This window comes from Calypte anna, chromosome 3 (assembly GCF_003957555.1).
Source record: "Calypte anna isolate BGI_N300 chromosome 3, bCalAnn1_v1.p, whole genome shotgun sequence".
In the NCBI taxonomy this organism is placed as follows: domain Eukaryota; kingdom Metazoa; phylum Chordata; class Aves; order Apodiformes; family Trochilidae; genus Calypte; species Calypte anna.
In genome coordinates, this window is record NC_044246.1 from 33487235 (window position 1) to 33507349 (window position 20115).

The window sequence follows — 20115 nt, forward strand, 5'->3', positions numbered from 1 at the left end:
CAAAGATCTCCCTTTCTCCATCTTCCCATGTAAACAACTGTTTTCACATTTCACAGAAAACAGCTATATTAAAGAAATCAAGCAGGAATATAAGGACATTTGGCTTTAGCATTTTGCTACATATTATGTAGACTAGGTGATGAAAGACACAACAGCTTCTCCAACAGACAAGCCCTTCTCTCCCAAACTTCCATCCAGTTCTCAAGCTGCTGCACTTCATATCCTGATTTTGCATAAGAAAAATTAGCCACAAAGCTCTCTCATTATTTAATTTTCAGTGCCTATTGATCCAGTATTTCTTGAGCAAAAATATAAATACAGCTACACAGTCACTAAGGTGGTCTTTTTTTCTTCTGCTGTTCCCTTCTCCTGTTCTTCCCTCTCAGTATAAAGCTTAAGCATGCAGTACCTTCAGTGCATCTTCCTGAGTTGAAAAATCCTCATAGATGCCAGTGTTAAGCTCTGGTGCATTCAGCAGCAGTTCAACATCAGCCATGGCCAGCAAGACTTTGTTGATTTCAACCAAGTATTCAGTCGAAAAGGGCAAGGTCCTAACCCCTACATTAAAGTGGCCTTTCAACCTCTGCTGGATAGGGATTGCCTAAAAACATGAAAGTTCCTTTTATAGTTCAAAAAACAAACAATTTCATGAAAAAATTCCAAATCAGTAGACCATATTCAGCATAATATAGCATAATTCACTACTTTTCTATATTAAAAGACAAAACAAAGGTCTTTCTAGCAATGTTACATAAATTCAGAAAGCTCCAAGTCCCACAGAGAATTGCTTCTATATTTAAAAAATTAGAAAACAGTAGATATCATGCTTCACAATGAACTTGTATTACCTTTATTAAAACTCTGAGGAGTGAGAAGGGCACCTTGATTCTTACCATTTCCAGAAATTACACTTCTTGCCTGAGAGTGTATCTACTTGTGACTACAACCCACCATCAAGGCCTCCCAGAAGCTACCTATTTATTGAGGTAGACTTGGTTTTCCTCTCCATATTCTTCTCAATAAGCATCCCCACCCACATTTCCCAACTATTTTTAAAATAAATTAGTGCTACACCAGTACCACAACATTCTTTTTTGCAGCACTGAGAGACATTAACTCCTCAAGACTTTGGCAGTTGTTATCTGCTCTGGATGTAAGACCAGGCTATCAAGCTAATGACTATGTTAGCAGATAAGAGAGCAAGAAAAGTAATTTAATGTAGCTTCTTCTTTGATCATAAATGACAGCCTGGACCTGCAGCATTAGGAAGCTAGCTGCAAGCAGCTGTATTCTGCTATGCCTGGCAAAGGCAGCAGAGGCAGGAGGTGAAGCGGATACTGTCAAGACTGAAAGCAGTTGTTTTGCTGAAAAGATTTCTTGTTCAACAGGATTCTGCTACCATATCAGCAATAAAAAAGTAAACTCACCCCTAAACAGTGAGGAATTCAAGCAATTTCTAAGCTACCATCCTGTACTCGGTGAATTTGAGTCAAACAAGATGAAAAGACACTCAAATCTATGTTTTACTAACAGCTGAGAATATGGGCAAGAGTGTGAAGAATAAATGCATGTTCACAGCAATTTCAGACAGTGAATTTTAATTTGCAATTAGTCTGGGATGGATACACATGCAAATACCTAGCACAGCTGACAACCAGTAAAATATTAAGGTCCACTAACAAAGTTGTTTGCCAGCACCTGTATCTTCCTCCTCTACATATTTAAGCATTTCAAATATGTCACTCTGAGTGGAATTTAATGTTTGCAGCATCTGTACTTCACAGGAAAAAAAGAACTGCAGTAGAAAAGTCATGTTAGTGTAATCACTATTCAGGGTTTCTTATGCACTGATGGCTCTTAAGGATTTTGTTAGTTTTGTGTACGTTTGGACTTTTTTGTGTTGGGGTGGGGTTTTGGGTTTGTTTGTTTGTTTTTGTGGTTGTTTTTGTTTTGCCTTTTTTTTCCAAAGAGTCAGCCCTGTATTGAACTGCAGACACAGCTGTACATCCACAAGACCTTTACCACCAAACATGGCATGCTTTCAGTCATTCATTGCATACCAGAGAAATAGGATGTACTGGCACATAAGCAGAAATTGAGTCTACTGAATACAAGTATTAGAACCAAGCATCAGAAAATACTCAGCACTGCTTTTATTTCAGCAAGCAAGCACTTCAGTAAGAAACAAACTGCTCCATATGCTTTAGTTACAAATCCAGAATCTTGGACCCTGACACAAGCATGTTTTCTTGAAGGGCTGTATATATATTTTGTCCTTCCACCACTGAAATCTGTAGCTAAAGCCCAAGGCTTAGACAGTGGTATGATTTCTTGAGGAAGGAGAGGTGACTAGCTCCAAAGCAATCAGACAAATCTTGTGCAGCTCTAAGTATCTTTTCAGATTGTTGTGTAATAAGCCTGAGTTTGAATAAACATCAGGATGCCCTCAGCAGCACAGCTGCCTGCAACAGTTTCACAGGGTGGTTTTCTCCATCACCCCAGTAAATTCCACTCTCACACAGGCAACAGCCCAGATTCTGGACTTCACTTAAATTATCTTTTAAGATGTCAGCTTATGCCGCATTAGAAAAAGCTTGCACAAGCTTTAAAAAAGAGTCTGTTGGCGTACACCAAACTTGTTTTCCATTTGCTGCCAATCCCAAAACTTTCTGCTTCCCCCATGGCACTGGCCTGGGCCAGGTTGTTGCTCTACTGAAAGGCAGTGATTTCCTTATAGTGCTCCTCCTGCAGAGCTCACCTCATTACTAATCTCCTCCATCTGGCTCCCACCACTGATAGATATTTTCTCCTTTCACAACCCTTTTTCTTAAAGATAAACACATGTATAGTGCTATTAACACATTCATGCTTCACTACAACTAAATTTTAATTGTTCATCTCTTCTCTACCTTGCAATGCAGGCTGGCACCTTCTGAAGTGCAGCATGAAGTACTATAAGATGGAAGTTTGACATAACCATATCATGCAAATCAAACACAAGTGTCACAGAAACTGGTTTTTAGGTTTCTGAGGTTTTGGGTTTTTCTTTAAAAATCAAAAAAACAGGCAATCAAGCTCTTTTCTTAAGCATCCACAGATAAAAAGCTAATCAAAAGTTACTTAGAAGGACATATGGTTGGATAACAACTTAATAGCTCTTTTCTACTTAAATTTCAGTGGTGACAGAGCATGTTTGTTAAATTCGGTCTCTATTTAAATACAAGGAAAAAGCATAGGACTGGGAGAGAAAAGCAAAATACTCAGTTACTAGTGTACATTCTATAAATTACTCCTCCCACTGAAAGCTGTTAAAAACAATTCAATTTCATAGTTAAATAAAAAGTTGTTTCCTCCTATACTTACCAACTAGTTTGATCCGAGGTTCAGAACCTGTTTTTAAATTTTCTTCCCCTTTTACACTTAAATATATTTTGAAACAAAACCTAGTGAAGATTCAGCTCAAGGAGATACTCTAATTTGCTTCTAAGTGGCTTTTGGAAAAAACTGCCTAGGAAATTGACATAAATTTATAGAATCTAACCTTGCATGTTATATTACATAAATATTTTAGCCGAAAGTGCTTACACAGACTAATCTCAGGTCACCACATATTACTTATTGTCTTTGCAAATAAATATCTTTTGATTAGAAATGCTAATTTTTTAAACCATTCCTTGCCCTAGCTCTCTCACACTCAAAACATTTTTGATAGCCAGTTTTCTAAGAAAAAAGATTTTTCCAAAAGTAAAATCTCATGTCCATTTTATTTGTTCTTCTGGGTTAATTAATGCAGTCAGCAAGGAACATATTTGTGGACAGCATAGCCAAGGGCTAATATTTAAGTAACCCAGAACCTTCCCTATAAAAAGGCCAACAGGCAAACAAGCATGTTTTCTTTATTACAGGAATAATACTTCAAGAGTTTTTAAGATGGTGTCTGTGTTTCAAGCTTAGAGGAAAAACTGCACTGTGATTGCAACAGCAAATTCACTTACCATCTGCAAAATTATCATTTTGACTTCAAAACAGTTTCTTAAAACTTGAAAAAAAATCTTTTGAAGAACTTTAGTCAACTAATTACCTCTGCAATTTAAGATTTAATTTTTCCTTTCCCTCATTCTGAGCCAAGTCAGAATAGAGCAATTTAAATACTAAAGCAAGGTTAGAAAAGGAGAAAACCAAGGAGATGCAAGCTTCCAATGCAGACTTTTCTAGTTAATGGATCTAGGGCAGAAACAATGGTAATTCAGAAGTACCTGCTAAGCAGCTGGTTTAGCAATATTTCAGAAACTTTTAACTCCATAATCCCTTGATGCATACATGATGAAGAATATGATCTAGCTATGTTCAACAAATCAAACATCTATGACCTTCAAGCACCATAAATAGGCCCTCTTCTCCACACTTATTTATAAAACCACAAATACTGTATTGCATAAAACTTTAATTGGGAGTCCACTCCCCATCTTGGCAGCTGAAATCTTTCCTTCCCTCCTTATTTGTTCATTTCACACACTATCTCCTTTCCCCTGCTCACTGTACCTTCCTTACATCAAGGTGAGGGGTTAACCTAGCTACTCACTAGTGGGTCAAGAATTAACTCAGTGCTTCTCAGGCTTGAGCTGAGATGACCAAAAACCACTGCAATTTGCTATTTGACATTTTGAGGGCCCTATGGATACATCCAAGGTTTTTCTTTCCTCACCTTCATGAGACAACCCTACTAAGGGGAAGGGAGGGTGTTCAAGCACAAAATAGATGGTAAGAATTGGGGGAGCGGGGGTGTTGTTTCTGATGCAGAATTTCAGCATTAGTACTGGGTAAGGAAAGTCTGGGGGCTCAAAGAAAATTCTGGAGCAATTGTGTTTAACCAAAATTATGATGATATTTGGGAACAATATTTTTCCCTTCAGAAATATTAGTCCCCTACTAAAAGGGTTCACGATCAGTTAGTAAGGCAGGTGAAAGAACAAGCCATAAAGGCAAAATAAGTCACCTGGCACCGGCTGGCTTGCCACTCAAATAACAAAAAGTTAGAGGCACACATACACAAAGCAAAAGCAGACAGTTTGAGCTTCACAGCAGTAATGGAAACTGATGCAGTCCCTTTCTGAAAACCTACCTGAATCAGCTACACTAGAAACTACATCTGGAAGTATATTTTTTTACAACTTATAAGTAATTATGAGCAAAGAAAAGGTTTTTCCATCAATAGTCTATTGTAATTGTTATGGTAACCCATATCTACATGACATACTGCATCCAGCATCCAGATAACAAGATGCAGTATTGGATCCAGCAGTACGAGAAATCAGCTGAAGTAACTCCTTAAAGAAAAGAACGTTATAGGAGGCAAGACATCTCTCTTAAAGAAGATCAGTCAACATGCAGTGAGAGCAACAGTAATGAGGAAGACCAGGCTGTGGCTGGACTGCATCCATTAGCAAAGAACCATCCAGCTGCACCTTTTTCCCTTTTCCATCTGGCAACTGATTCACTCAAAGTAGCTAATGATCAAACAGAGAAACTGCATCGTGTTGGCTTACTTTAAATGTGCATAGATCCCAGCTTCCTTCTAAAAAAATTCCCTGGCATCATGTGCAAGGAGTCCATGTGCAGGTACCCACCCCTCAGGAGTGACCGCTGGGGACACAACAGAGCAGTCAAATGTCTTAAATTGACACTGGAGCCATCTTTGCTGCCCAGCTCTGAGTGGGAGGCTCATAATTTGAAAAAAGTCTCTCTAAAGAGAAGCAGACTTAGAAGGTTTGCTTTGATAGGTGCTATCGAATAGCCAGCATAACTTTGGCAAGCAGACTGACACAGGTCTACAGCTACCATAAGCAGCTGAAGCCAGGTAGCACTATGGCTGTGAATGAAGAGGTTTTGTGGTGTGATTCTCATAGGGAACCAGAGCATATTACCCCTGCCTTCAAGTTAATCAGTGCTGGGTTAAAAAGTTACAGAGGAGTCAAAGAGATTTATTGGTTTTAATTATGAAGCTTCATACACAGAAGCTGAGAGGTACTTGACAGATTGCCTAGCCCCCAAGCTTGACAAAGAAATTACTTACTGCTTCAAAAGGTTCTTCACTGTTATTGCCTAAAATATTAATCTAATTATCATGTAACCAAAGTATTTCGAAGGATGAAAAGAAGAAATAAAATTTAAAGAAAGAAACCAAATAAACCAAAAAACATTAAGAACAAAAACACAACAAAGCAAAGAAACCCCACAGAAACTGTCTGTACTCTCAACAATTAAGACATACAGCTTTCTGGGCACTAAATTTTATCAGATCCTGACATCCTATTAAATCAGTTGTGAAATTGTTTGTCAAGACCTGCACGTGCATTATCATATATAACTCTCCTCATCAGAAATACTTCCACCTGTGTCATTTTTATTAATCTTCAATGTGTACAGCAGTATCAATCATATGAGGATAATTATCACTCCCTAAGCACTCGAGGCACTGAATGGCAGTGTCAGAACTGTTACAATACCCCAACCACAGGATGCCGAGGCACTGAGATTAAGCTTCAAATGAGGTTATACCTGCACCAACCAGACACTGAATCAGACTGTTTGAGCCCAGGCATCAAGAAGAGATAATAATAACCTCCATGAGCAAGATTGAAAAGAGAAACTGTCCTGATTCAACCACACTGCCCAGATCATGCTCTAAGACTTAGCCTGATGGCTGGGATTTGTATATATTTATGTATATATATAATTATGTAGAAATCAAACAAAAGCATGCAGATAATTTCCTAATGAAAAATGAACGCTGTCATTTTGAAAACACATTTTTCCTAGCAGGTGTCAAATGAACATCCATAAAGCCCTAAAATATCAATCTCTGAAGCTCATATGTAGCCTTCACTCTGTTTGTTCTAAGAAAAAGAACTCTCACCTGTAGTTTTTGTTCATCTTCCACACCTTGTAGCCCTGAGAGACGATGCTCAGCTTCATCCAGCCACTTCATTAGACTGTCATGTTCCTTCTTATACTGGGAGAACACTGGAGAGAGTTCGACCACATGCCTCTGTTGAAATGACCTGCATTCCTACAATGCAGTACATTAGGAAAATACAGTATAACAAGGAAAGTAATGAACAGGATAGGTCTTATTTGAAAAAAAAACAAAGCAAAACAAACAGAAAAAAACCACACCAAAACCAAAAATAACCTTGAGGGATTCTCATTTAAAGAAGCAAATTCCAATATCCATAATAGCCATTTTTAAAAAATATTCTCTATTTATCTGCACAGACATGTAATCAAAGCCAACTTGAGGGCCTTACCCTGCCCCCGAGCTACACTTCCCCTTATCAGCTCTAGTAAAACAGGTGAATAAAAAGGACTAAGTATACAGACCTTCTTTGTTCTACACAAAAGCACTTTTAGTATGGCATGTGTATGAAAGCACCATAACATACTAGAGTGCACAACTGCTAATAGCCCCTTGCAGAAAGGAAGAGGAATTCAGGAGTATTCATATTCACACAGATTTCTTCAGCTGAGAACTCAAATCTATCTGTATACGTGTATCTATATGTCTATCTGTGTGAAACTGTTAGGAGGACTTTACAAATCAAAAATTATAAAAAACTTTGTAATGACAAAATTCCTAGTTTGGAATCACAAAGATACAAAGTGTGTATGCACACATTTAACTCTCCCCCAGAGAATCCTGTATGCTAAATATGCCTTCATCAGGTTATAAGTGAGATACCCAAGACTACATAAATGAGCTGTAAGCATAGTAACAATCCTCATCATACCTGCACACTGTTGTACTTTTTCTGCAGAAGCATCAGCTGTATGCGGATCTTCTCTCTCTTATGGTCCTCCATAGGCTGCTGTAACAACTGTCCTCCCCTCTGTAAAACTTCTTCAATTTGAGCTCTTTCTTGGTCCAGCTAAAATTACAAAAATCTATTATCTATAGAAAGCTCAACTATGGTTTCCAAAATGAATTTATTACCTGCTCAGGTATTAACAGAACAGTAGAAAACTGTTTTATTATCTAAGTATGAGCCAAACAAATTAAAGTGAAGATTCTGCTCCACCACTACAAACATGGTCATTCCACAAACTTCATGAAGAGATGCCCTGCAGGAATCAAAATGAACCAAGAGTGGGCTGCTGGTTCCTTGAGTTATCCTCTTGCTGAAGTCAATGGAGCTATGACTTCAGCTCCAATTTTACTCTGAAAAAAGCAAAATCAGAGCAAAATTGCAAGAAAAAAAGTGTAATAAATTTTAGAACACAAAGGGAAGCATAGGTTCTATAGCAATAGGTTCCCTTTCATGAAGGTCTTTAATTTCTTTTTCATGAGTATATATACCATTTTTCATAAACTTAGATTCAGATTTCCAGCTAAGTTTATAATATTTCATGTGCTCAACTGGAAGGCAGACAGAGTGGCCTGGCAGGACTTCACCCAATTCTGTAGCCAACAAGGCTATTGTGGATAAGATAGCAAAAAAAGCATGACTGATTTATTGGGGTGAGTAGCAGAGCCTAGATAAAAATCTAGAAAAAGACACATTTTGTTCAAGTTCTTATTTCGTTTCTAGGAGCCATATTACAACAGTCTTGTTTATACCTCATCTCACAAACATCCACTGACCTGACCCTATGCACTCTGATTCATATATCATAACATTTTCAGTTTAAAGCAAAAAAATATCTAGATTAGATGCCCAAAGCTACCAAACACAAAGGAGGAGTCTCAGTTGCATTAACTCATCATTTCAACATAAAGTTCAGACAGACACAGAGTTTTGCACGCTATTATTTCTACAGAAAGGACTCCTTATAAGCAGCTACTTTGAGCAGAAGAGCTAAGATAAATGAAAATGAAGATTCACTATCTGAATTATATAAAATTATGAAAATAGAGGTTGGTGGATGACTAGTTACTCTCAATGCACCAGTGAGAAGGCAGCAGCTATGGGACAAGTCTTGGGAAAATGTGCAGTGTTTTCAGAAACTCAGTGATTCCCTTCATTTTCTACTAGTGTCTTAAAAAGATGTTGTCAGAATTCCCCCTCAAAGTCAGGAGGAACATAACATGTGGAGAAAATAGAAGTCATTGCTGACAAACCGTTTCATCTTCTCCACTCAACTCCTGATGTTTTTCCACAACTCTTAACATAGTCTGTATGTCGGTCTCAAATTTTTCCAGGTCTGGAAAAGGTCCTCTGGCTTCACAGGGCTCTGACATGCCAGGAAGTCGTTCTTGTCCAACAAGCATCTAGAAATTAAAATAAAACTTAATTCAAGCTGAAAATTTACTCTGAGCTATCATACACAGTCTAATCATCTAGCAATCCAACAACAACAGGCATGATAGTCTGTCTGTAGCACCATCCAATATTAGCATTTAAAAAACTGCAAGAGCTGTTTGATCTAACAGAGAGTTAGCTTGGGCATGGAGTTGGACAGGTATTACCAAGCTCTTACCCTTCAAATTTCAACCTGAGTATTTTGGTCTCAGAACAAACAAAACCCTCTGATTACTTTAGCTTATGGTGTTGCTCTGTAGTTCATATAAATACTTCTTGCAATATACATGTTTTTTCTAACACACAGTTAATTGTAAACTTTCCATTGCAACTCAAGTTGCTACCTGCTACTCAGGTAAAAAAAGCAGTTGCTGTAAAATCACTCTGTCCAGCTTTCCCATATTAATATCCATACTTAAGAGAGGATCTCAAGCACAGAATTGCTTCTCTTATGTATAAGATTTGTCCCCGAAAGCTATTTGACATCATTCTGGCATTGGCTTTCCCTGAGCATATTTTTGGGGCTCCCTCATTCTCACCTTGGCACTTTTGATGTGCTGAGAGACCTTCTCAAAGTTCCGGTTCAGTTCTGCCAGTTTGGGGTCAACAAGTTCCCGGCATGAGACTCCCCGACCATTCATGAGGATGATAGCCTGATCCCTGACATTATCCACTCGGAGACTAACATCATCTAATTCGGATGCCAAACGCTAAACACGTAGTTAAAGAAAATGCAAATTGTTAGCCTAAGAATGAAAAAAATACTTAAAAAAAAAGAAATAAAAGCAGCAAACTTCATTTGACCTCATTTAGAATACAGAAGCAGATGGAGTGCTACATTTCCTACCTTCACAGTTTCTTCCTTTTTGCTGGCTGATTTTTTCTCAATTTCATCCAGCAAGGCTTCAGCCTGATACAACCAAGTACTTATGTGGGCAACATTTTCATCAAAAATTTCCAGCTGGCTCTGATGATTCTGGTAAAAGACAATGTAGCAATGTGATAAACTTAGCAGGAAAAAAAATCCACATATAGACCCGACACAAAAATCAAAAAAGGAGAAAAAAAAAGAAAAACAAACAAAAACAAAACACAATACAAACACACAAAAAACCACAAAACAACCAAAACCAAACAACCAAAACCAAACAAACAACCAAAACCAAACAAACAACCAAAACCAAACAAACAACCAAAACCAAACAACCAAAACCAAACAACCAAAACCAAACAACCAAAACCAAACAACCAAAACCAAACAACCAAAACCAAACAACCAAAACCAAACAACCAAAACCAAACAACCAAAACCAAACAACCAAAACCAAACAACCAAAACCAAACAACCAAAACCAAACAACCAAAACCAAACAACCAAAACCAAACAACCAAAACCAAACAACCAAAACCAAACAACCAAAACCAAACAACCAAACCAAACAACCAAAACCAAACAACCAAAACCAAACAACCAAACCCAAACAACCAAACCCAAACAACCAAACCCAAACAACCAAACCCAAACAACCAACCCAAACAACCAAACCCAACAACCAAACCCAAACAAACAAACCCAAACAAACAAACCCAAACAAACAAACCCAAACAAACAAACCCAAACAAACAAACCCAAACAAACAAACCCAAACAAACCCAAACAAAACCAAACAAAACCAAACAAAACCAAACAAAACCAAACAAAACCAAACAAAACCAAAAACAAACAAAACAAACAAAAACAAACAAAAACAAACAACAAAAAACCCAAACCAAAACACTCCCCTGCTGAAACCACCACTACACCACTATGGGTAAAATGGGTAAAAAGGAGATCAATGGAATTAAGTGCTATGGATACACCTTGGAAAGGAACACTGAAGATTAAACTTTCACCTTCACAGAATCACACAGAATCACAGAATCCTAGGGGTTGGAAGGGACCTCGAAAGATCAGTAAGTATTCACAATTTTCATTTGAGACCTTTCAATAGTTTTGTTCCTAATTTGTCAAAGGGAAAACGGAAATAGCCCAGGTGGTTTGTCTAACTAAATATAGTCAAACAAGTGTATTACAACAGTACAGCCAGAGAACAACATCTCAGTCAACAAAAAAAACCCACAATTTTTCCAGTGTCACTGTATCACTGGCAGATACAACAATACACATTATGTGCAGACTTGGTTGGGTAGTTTGGTGTGGTTTTTTTCTTTCAATAAGGTGATTACCTCCAAGCCTAAAAGTTGCAATATTTTAAATTTTGATATTTTACTGATTAAAGTATTTTTTCCTTTTAAGACAGCACACTGTGGACACGTTAATTAAGGATGCTTTCATATACATTTAGAAATTTCAACATCTGGTGTCAGACTTGAAACATTTTTTTATGTATAACAAAGCAAAACTATCAATTCAGAGAAGTACTATCCTGCCTAAATACAACTTCTTACCCAAAAAAAGGGTAGCTAAGCTGTTATCTTTCACACTAACAAAACAGAGACAGGAGGAAGGAGAGGGAAGGCCTATGATTGCTCTCTCAGCATCAAGAAATATGTATTTTCACCAAATGAAAGAAAATTTAATTTAAAGTCAGCACAATGACAATACTCATCACCAGATGAGTATAGTTTAGAAAGTTTAGTTCTGGGTCATCCTAACAGTATTTTCAAATAAGCATAAAGCACCTGACTGCTACCATGGATATCCTTGGATTATGAAACAAACAGTATAACATGTGACAGGCACTGGACAGGATGCACAGGGCTCACCATCTAGCTATTCATACAAGTTCCCACACTTTCAGCCCATTATTAGAGGTTTCTGAAGGTGGATTGACACCATTAGCTGAGTAACACAGGAAAACACCAGTCTGATGTGGTGTCCACACCATCAACTGTGGACTGTTTCATTTCTGTTTAGCAAAAAAAATTTGCAACTTTAGGCTGTATAACAGGCTCCATTTAATCAGCCAAACAGATGCTGTTGGCCTCAACCTTAAGTTGGCATATTCTTAGACACTTGTACTTAAAGGTTGCCTGAAAGAGCACTGGGTTGACAGAGGACACCAAATGCTTCACTGAACATCACTAGAAATTTATCAATTGTCCATTAAACAGCCATTATCTGAGTCTCAGAGAAAATCGAACACAAACCCACTCTGCTCATACTGGAGGCTGAATGAGGTTTCTTTCAGAATGAATGAAGTGCAGCACAGAGAGCAGCATCATGGAAACTAATCCTTCTTTTGGAACCAATCCATAGTTCCTTTGGGTTTCTATGTATATTAATAAATTAATGAGTTTATAGACAGTCACATAGGAAACACAAAATCCAACTGCTGTGCTGTAACTAACGTGTTGTGAAACAAACAGCACTTCTATAACCTGGTGGGTTTTTTCCCCTCACTTTAATGTGGCAGAATCAGCTACTACCAGTTAGTAAGTAAACTCATTAGCAGTTTTATGAATGCTTGTATGCCCCATAACCCACTCAGTCTGTGTGTGATGGTAGATGCTCCTTTTCAAGATAGTTTAGAAAGTTACTTATATGCATGAGTGTAACAAGAATTGTATTAAGAGCTAAATAACAACTGGACATAAAAAAGCAAGCACTACTGGTATTGCAAAAGAAAAAGTGATAGAACATTGAGAGAAAAGATACAAGGAGACTAATTTGTAAAGAAGGACAAAATATAAAAATGTAATGAGATGGCACATAAGTCAGGGGGCAGGGAGATGGAAATTAAATCAACAGATGTGCTAAAAGTATTCACTAAGGATATCTCTTTTCTACAGAAAAAAGGAAATGACATCACAAACTCTAAGCAAAGTAAGAGCCCAGATATGAGTCTTAGCACTTACACTATGAGATATAGAAAGACAATAAAAAAAAAAGTTAAACCTAAAGTTTCATTCTCTACAACTAAGCCATTTATTCCCACTCCATCAAATTAGCTGATTGACTGGGATATTCCCATATTTTCATTGTACTCAAATCCAGATTCTGCATCTTCATCTCCTACTCACTGAGCAATAGCCACTACTACCAAGCACCAGCGCCTACCAGAACATCTAAAGCACTTTGCCTCATATAAATTCATGACATGCCTCTCCATCTACAGAATAACCAGATTCTCCATTCTGCATTTTAAGGCCATGAGACACTACAAAAGCTGCTCATCAGAGAAGCAAGACAAGTAAAAATTGTAAGTGCCCCAAGAGCACAGAGGGAGGTCCCCCTGAACGTTTGTCACCCCTGCAGCTTACCAACAAAGTGTTACACCAGTCTTCCGTCCAGGTCCGAACTCTGCTCCATCCAGCATTGAGAACACACAACTTCTCCTCCAGGGAAGTCTCACTCCCTTCTACCAGAGCCTGGAGTGTGGTGCAGCTTTCAGTGATACTCTTCAGATCAGCTTTCCTCCTCTCCAACTCCCTCAGGACATTCTAAAACAAGACAAATCATTAACATTACACATTGCTACCAAGGGCAAGGAACCCAGATTTCTACCTGCATAGGAAACAGAATATCATAGATGATCTTCATTTGAGAAGAATCAAGCCAAATAGAAATCACCTTCTGTTTATATTCACTTTTTGTAAGTAGTAATTTTAGTTATTTATTTTTAAGAGAGAGAGACAGGGTAGAATCAAAACCAAAATGCACAGAAGTGTCCTGAATAACTTGAGACCTTTTTGTTTTGTAACATGTTCATGGTTTGTTTTCATTATGCATGTAAAACAAATGCATCACACCACATTATAGGTTAAGTTCTTCTCTACACTGTCAACCACCATGGAGAAAGCAATTTTTAAGAGACACTTTGGACTTCTCTGTATCCTTTCCTACTAAAATACTTGTAGAGTTGGCAACAATGAGAAAAGCTGCTAGGCCAAGGATTAATGCTTTTGAGAGTCACCACTACTCATTACTGCAGATGTTCAATTTACTTGTTACTATAGAAGCTACATTGTTATATTACCTATACATAGATAAGTTAATTTATCTTTCACTCTAATGTGTTTTCCAAATAATCTCTTATTTTAAATAAATTTTTGAAACCTAAAAAAATGTTTAAAAATCACCTTCCTAGAAAGAACGCATACTGACAAAAATTAGGTAGGATGTCATCTCTTGAATATTAGTATATGATTTCCATGAGGAAAAGGGCACCTCTTGCCACACAAGGTCACCAGTTATTATTATTATTATTATTATTTAGACAGCTCTTCAATGCCAGTGTACAGTGTGTGGAATAAGGCAGTTAATCGTAACTAGTGTTGGGAACTCCTTGAACATCTTATTATCTGTGAAGTAAATAATTTATGGTTTTATCATTAAATTATCTAAAGAGACAAACAAATACTGAAGTTGCTACATTTTAAAATTGCTTCTTGAAAACCTTAAGATAGGAAGGACAACATAAAGGGCTTGTCCTCCTGGATGTGGAGCTTGTTTGGAAGGAAATCTTAGGAATACCACCACAGGAGAAGTAAAGTGCTTACAATTGCTAAACCCAAGTGCAATGTATGAGAACAGCTTGTAATTAGATATTTTTAATTTTGTAAACTTTCAAGTTTCAAGATTGTACACAAACCTCTTTCAGAAGCAAAAGGTGACAGGAAAATGTCTGGAAAGACCAGTAATGCTGAAGTGAATCAACTGACACTTGTTTCTAACCCCAACTAGTATATACAAAAGCTTCTACTATGTGAGAAAATTGACACTTTATTCAAACTGATTTGAAAAAAATCTTCCTGCTCTCATGAAAATTTCCAATTTATAGATGAAAGAAAATAGGAAATATGGGAGGATTTTTTGCTTGCTGAATCACAACTTTGAAGATAGAGCTGTTTCAATAAAAAAATTACAAACCCACTTTTTCATTAAAATTGTCAGTGAACATTCCCAGTTTGCTCTACTAGTAAAATATTTGACCTAAAATTATATTTGCTGATAATTAGGAATATTATACTTACGAATTGTGTTGGTGATACATATAGTTACTTAAATACCTATCAATACTGAATATGCAGTAATATCTTTAACAATTAACTGGCCATTTAAGTTTGAGTAAAGCTGCCTGAGATGAAGTAGATCAGACTCAGTAAGGTACTGAATACAATCTTCTGAAACTACTGAAACTTAATGATGTAGTAGATTTAGGAACCAGTTACAGGGATGTAAATTCACAACCACTTCTACACAGTAGTGCCCTAATGTTAAAAATCGATTCTATGTTTATTTAGAACATGTGCTTACTTTGGCCCAGGCAATTTCTGAATCCAGATCAGAAAGCAAGCTCTCTGAAGCAGACTTCTGCACAAGCTCAGCCTCAGTGGTAGCAAGCCACTCTGACAGAGAGACAGACTCTTTCCTCATTTTGCGTGCCAACTGGGATGCTCTTTCAAGGTCCTGTTTTCCTTCCGTCACCTACACAAGTAAAGAGGAAAACAAAACTCGATTTTACAAGACAACAAAAAAGAAGGGGTTTCCCAGCTAAAATATCCACCCAAATACATAAAATCTTTGCATCGGAGGACTGCCTTGCATTAGGGAAGGATCCTGAAAAGAAAAAATAATTTTTAAACATCTGCATCTCAATATACAAAGCAGAATATATAAACCCAAAATAATTTTAAATTAAGATACACTTAAAGATTAAAAAAAAAAAAAAAAAAATTCATACCACCTTATTATAGCTAGTAATGACCGAACTGACATTTAAACTTTGTTTTTTATATTCCTTTAACTGAAACTCAAGGGGATATGGAATCACTCATATAGGTAAGATATTTCCTTTTTGTATTTTGATAACCCGCTAGAAGAAAGCTGTAAAGAAAAATTTCACTGAAAAACTGATCTGCCCTTCAAAACATCTCAGTAAAACAAATATGAAATTTGATGTTTGCCACCATATCATTGATTTGATTTCACACTGGCTACACAATTAAATCTGGTCAAACTTTGACACAGACTTGAGAATAAATCTAACCACAGCAGTAAGAATCAATTGACATTTCCAAAACTGTCTTCTGTGTCAGCTTAGTGCTTGCATGTATTTATTCAAAATAATGCAAAAAAATAAATTCAGACACAAAATTATAACATCACACTGCAAATAAATGCCTTTCTATCCTTTCCCAATTTCTTGCCCACATGCTTTGAGTTATATGTACAGGTCCCACTAGAACCTACATCTTCATAAACTTCCTTTCCAACAGTAAAATATTTCCTAGGGCCCATTTCAATATATTCCACCAGTGTAATCTGGCCAGTCACCCAGAGCTTCATTCACACAACACTAAACAGAGGTATTAGTCAGGCTGGACTTCTGTTTTAATTTAGGTAGCAAAAGAAGCCCCTATTTCCCCCATGCCCCTGAAATGGTTGTCCTGGTTTGAGCCAGAAGAGAACCAATATTCTTTCTTGTAATTTTACTTTCATCTCCAACTCCTCTGAGTAGCTGTACTTGCTGAAATTAACTGTTTCTCAGTTGGTGCCTGCTTCTGGGATCGATAATGCTCAATGTTGAAGAATAGTTAGACACTTCTTTTGTATAATTATTCAATTATTAAGAAAATTACTCAATACTTAAGGCAGTTGATGGGAAATAAGGTTTTGCTGGTATTTTCTGTTTCATACCAAGAGCAACACTTCAGATAGATTATGATTAGAAACCATTGCTATAACTCCTAAAAAAAATATACATAGATTCAAACTTCATATGACAATCTGATAGCAAATTATCTGCTGGCTGGTTTACAGACAAGAGAAGGTATAACTCTGTTCACAGAATTTAACAAATAGTAGGGAACCTTTGCCAGAATTATGAAAGCTCTGTAAACCTTCTCTTTATTCAAGACTTTCTCCCCTTCAGGAACACTCTGCTAGCACAGAGGTCTTGCACAGCTACAGGACTGTTATGTGTCATCTTTAAATCCTCCAGTCATCACTCCTGGATGTATCAACTAGGCTATACAGTATCAGCTTCAGAATCAAATTTAAAAAACACCATCTGACACTTAAAGCAAAAAAAAGTGTGGGGGAGCGTGGGGGGGGAGTCACATGCAGATAAATATTTGTATGTATATTTGGTTCTCTTACCTGTGCCCCCAAATCATTATAAAGAAATTTCAGCGCTGTCAGTTGTTCATCCATCCCTTTGGGATTATCTGTCTGTTGCTTCTGTACAATTTGCCTTCCTGTCTTGATGACAGTTTCAACTTCCAATTTCACCTCACTGAGGGTCTTATAGAGTTTCTAAAAACACAAATAAGTACATTGGTGATCAATTTGTAACGCAGATTTTCAGACTTTGCTTCACTTGGGGACCCCAGAGTCTCAGATCACACTTAAACTCTGAGCTATTTATCAAGACCAATGTCTGCCAAGATGATTTCAAACTCCTGATGTTCCCTATTTTGTTCTAGTTTTAATTTTCATCCCTCAGAAAAAATGTTCCATTAACTTAACAGTGACTACTCTTTAACATCACCAGATATATCAAGGCTAACATCATGATCTCTACTTGATCTTAGGTACAGTATCAGTGTCATTCAAATGCTAAGAACCAAGTAAACTTGGTGATGCTGTTCTGTAACACGAGGATGACACAGGGAAGTGAGTTTTTATAAACTCAGATGTTCACCCTATCTGTGATCCACAACTCACTACTTTTATACCCACGTTCTCACCCAAAGCATTCAAGGCTTTTAGTTATCAATTGTTCTGTAGGCATTTTGCAAGAAGTTGTAATACTGCTGTCAGAATTTGAAGTAAAAATTTCCTCAGGAGGAAGTTTAGGCAGTAAGAATCACACAAGATAGGAACACCCCTAAGCATGAGTTAAGAGCATTGCATGCTTACCATGCACTTGTCCAGATGAGCTTGGATTACATCTGGATCAGTATCCTTCACGTCCAAGACGTGAAGTTCTCCTTTTACATCATCCAACACCCGCTTGCAATCCAACATGCGCTGCTCAAAGTTGGCTGGTTTTTGGAAAAGCTGATACTTTGTAGATACTTCACGGAGTTTTCTCTGGTTTAATGAGTATGACATCAAAAGATTGGTTTAAATTAATATCTGCACTTCAAAAAATAATATTTAAAGCATATCATCCCACAGATTTTAACTCACTTCTCATGCCACCATGAATGAGTATACATGGCAACACGATTTGCTAGGCCAGATTCCATCACCTATTCCCAGTCTCCATCTGAGATGCAAGAAAACTTCAGTTCCAAATCACACACATTCAAAAGGTCCATTCTACTAAAATACAAAGACTACTCGACTCTCATAATTTATCCCTTGATACTTATGAAATTTAAGCTTCCTTATTAAATTCATTTAGTGATGCTTGTTTCCTAAGGAAAGCATGTAAAAGCACATATTGTTTACTTCTCAGGTTCAGTTGGCTGCACCAAGCAATTTACAGGCTGACAACAGCCAGTGTGTAATTGAAAACTGGAAGATTTTCACATTTAGTTCTTAGTGTGTCTCATTTTTACCTGCAAAGCATCCAGCTGAGTTCCACCACGGGAAGACCTGCATTCAGGAGAAGCAGGAGGGAAAGTGCGAGAACTTTTCCTGAGCTCCTCTAAGGTGGATTCATGAGCTGCAATCTCAGCTTGAATTTTCTGTCATGTCATAGAAACAGGAAAAAAAAAGTTACAGAATTACTTGCAGAGATTGGAAGAAGAACTTGCTTACCATGTACTACACACCAGAAAAAAATATATCCTGTAAACGTTAAACACTACCAGGTTTAAGTATTCTGGCTCTGATTACAGCTTGTTGAATTGAAAGTGGTTAAGATTGTTATTCAATAAAACCTTAAAACAGGAAAACATCCAGTAATCAGCACAGGTCTGAAATGAAGCCTTCATTAAATACTAAGTTGAGGCTGAGCACCGTCATGAGTTATTTAAAAAATGTTTTGTAGTGAAAAGCTATACCTGAGCTTCCTGGGGCATCTGGAAGGCATCTACCCTATCAGTCAGATAAGATGTCAGCTGTCTGTCCAGCTCTGTCAAGTTTTCCTGCAAGACCTGTAACATGTGGTCAGTTTCTCTCATGGTCTGAAGCTGCTGTTCCAAGGCTATCTGCCGGCTCACTGCCTGAGTGGGACAGAAAGACAAGATGGAGCACAATCAATTCAAATTATGTTAAACTTTCTCAAAATAAGGTGGACAAGACCCCAAAAAATTGTATGTCAGAAGATCTGCCTAAAAGAGCAAAAGTAACCCTCTGAAGGCAGAACATTCTGAAGCCTGCCATGACTAGCCTAGGTAACTACCAAACAGTAGCATAGGAGAGTTCTGCTGATAGATATATGCTGGATAGTGAAAACAGGTGTCTCAGCTCAGGAAGAAAGTATTCTGTCAAAAACATATGAGCTTCAAAAGCTAGCCAGACAATAGGAATCAGAAATTTGTAACATAGTTGTTTGATGTGTAAACTTGCATACTAACTTTTAAAACACTAAACCCTGTTGCAGCGTTAAAAGAGGTTCATAGTTCCTTTCCCTCCATCACCTCTCCTTTCAACAGCAAAATTAAGTTCATCTGAAATGTCACCGCTTGCATAGGAATGCAGTTTTCCCACAATCAACACATGCACAGACCAGTGGATGAGTCTGTACACACACAGGCATGGAAAGTTGTCAAGAGCCCAGTGTGTAAGTGCTTCTGCTGCCAAAGCAGATAGTTTTTACACAGCAATAAAATACTGTTCTAACAGGAAAAACAATTGTGAATGCTAACTTAAATGACAGCACGTAGCCCCCAGCTGAGGGCACTGCATTCATGTTGCTCA

General features: G+C 37.4%; 1 protein-coding gene across 1 annotated transcript in view; it reads right to left on the minus strand.

Moving 5' to 3' along the window:
• The window catches only part of UTRN (utrophin), a 352138-nt gene that overhangs the window by 210953 nt on the left and 121070 nt on the right, over positions 1 to 20115 (minus strand). Inside the window, exons 30-41 of the mRNA XM_030446581.1 lie at positions 19257 to 19418; positions 18810 to 18938; positions 18163 to 18336; positions 17401 to 17556; positions 15556 to 15726; positions 13560 to 13739; positions 10144 to 10272; positions 9836 to 10006; positions 9116 to 9265; positions 7788 to 7925; positions 6917 to 7069; positions 410 to 601 (exon numbers count right to left, since the gene is read on the minus strand). Coding sequence (XP_030302441.1) covers positions 410 to 601; positions 6917 to 7069; positions 7788 to 7925; positions 9116 to 9265; positions 9836 to 10006; positions 10144 to 10272; positions 13560 to 13739; positions 15556 to 15726; positions 17401 to 17556; positions 18163 to 18336; positions 18810 to 18938; positions 19257 to 19418 — 1905 coding nt within the window. The remainder of the gene's footprint in view (positions 1 to 409; positions 602 to 6916; positions 7070 to 7787; positions 7926 to 9115; positions 9266 to 9835; positions 10007 to 10143; positions 10273 to 13559; positions 13740 to 15555; positions 15727 to 17400; positions 17557 to 18162; positions 18337 to 18809; positions 18939 to 19256; positions 19419 to 20115) is intronic.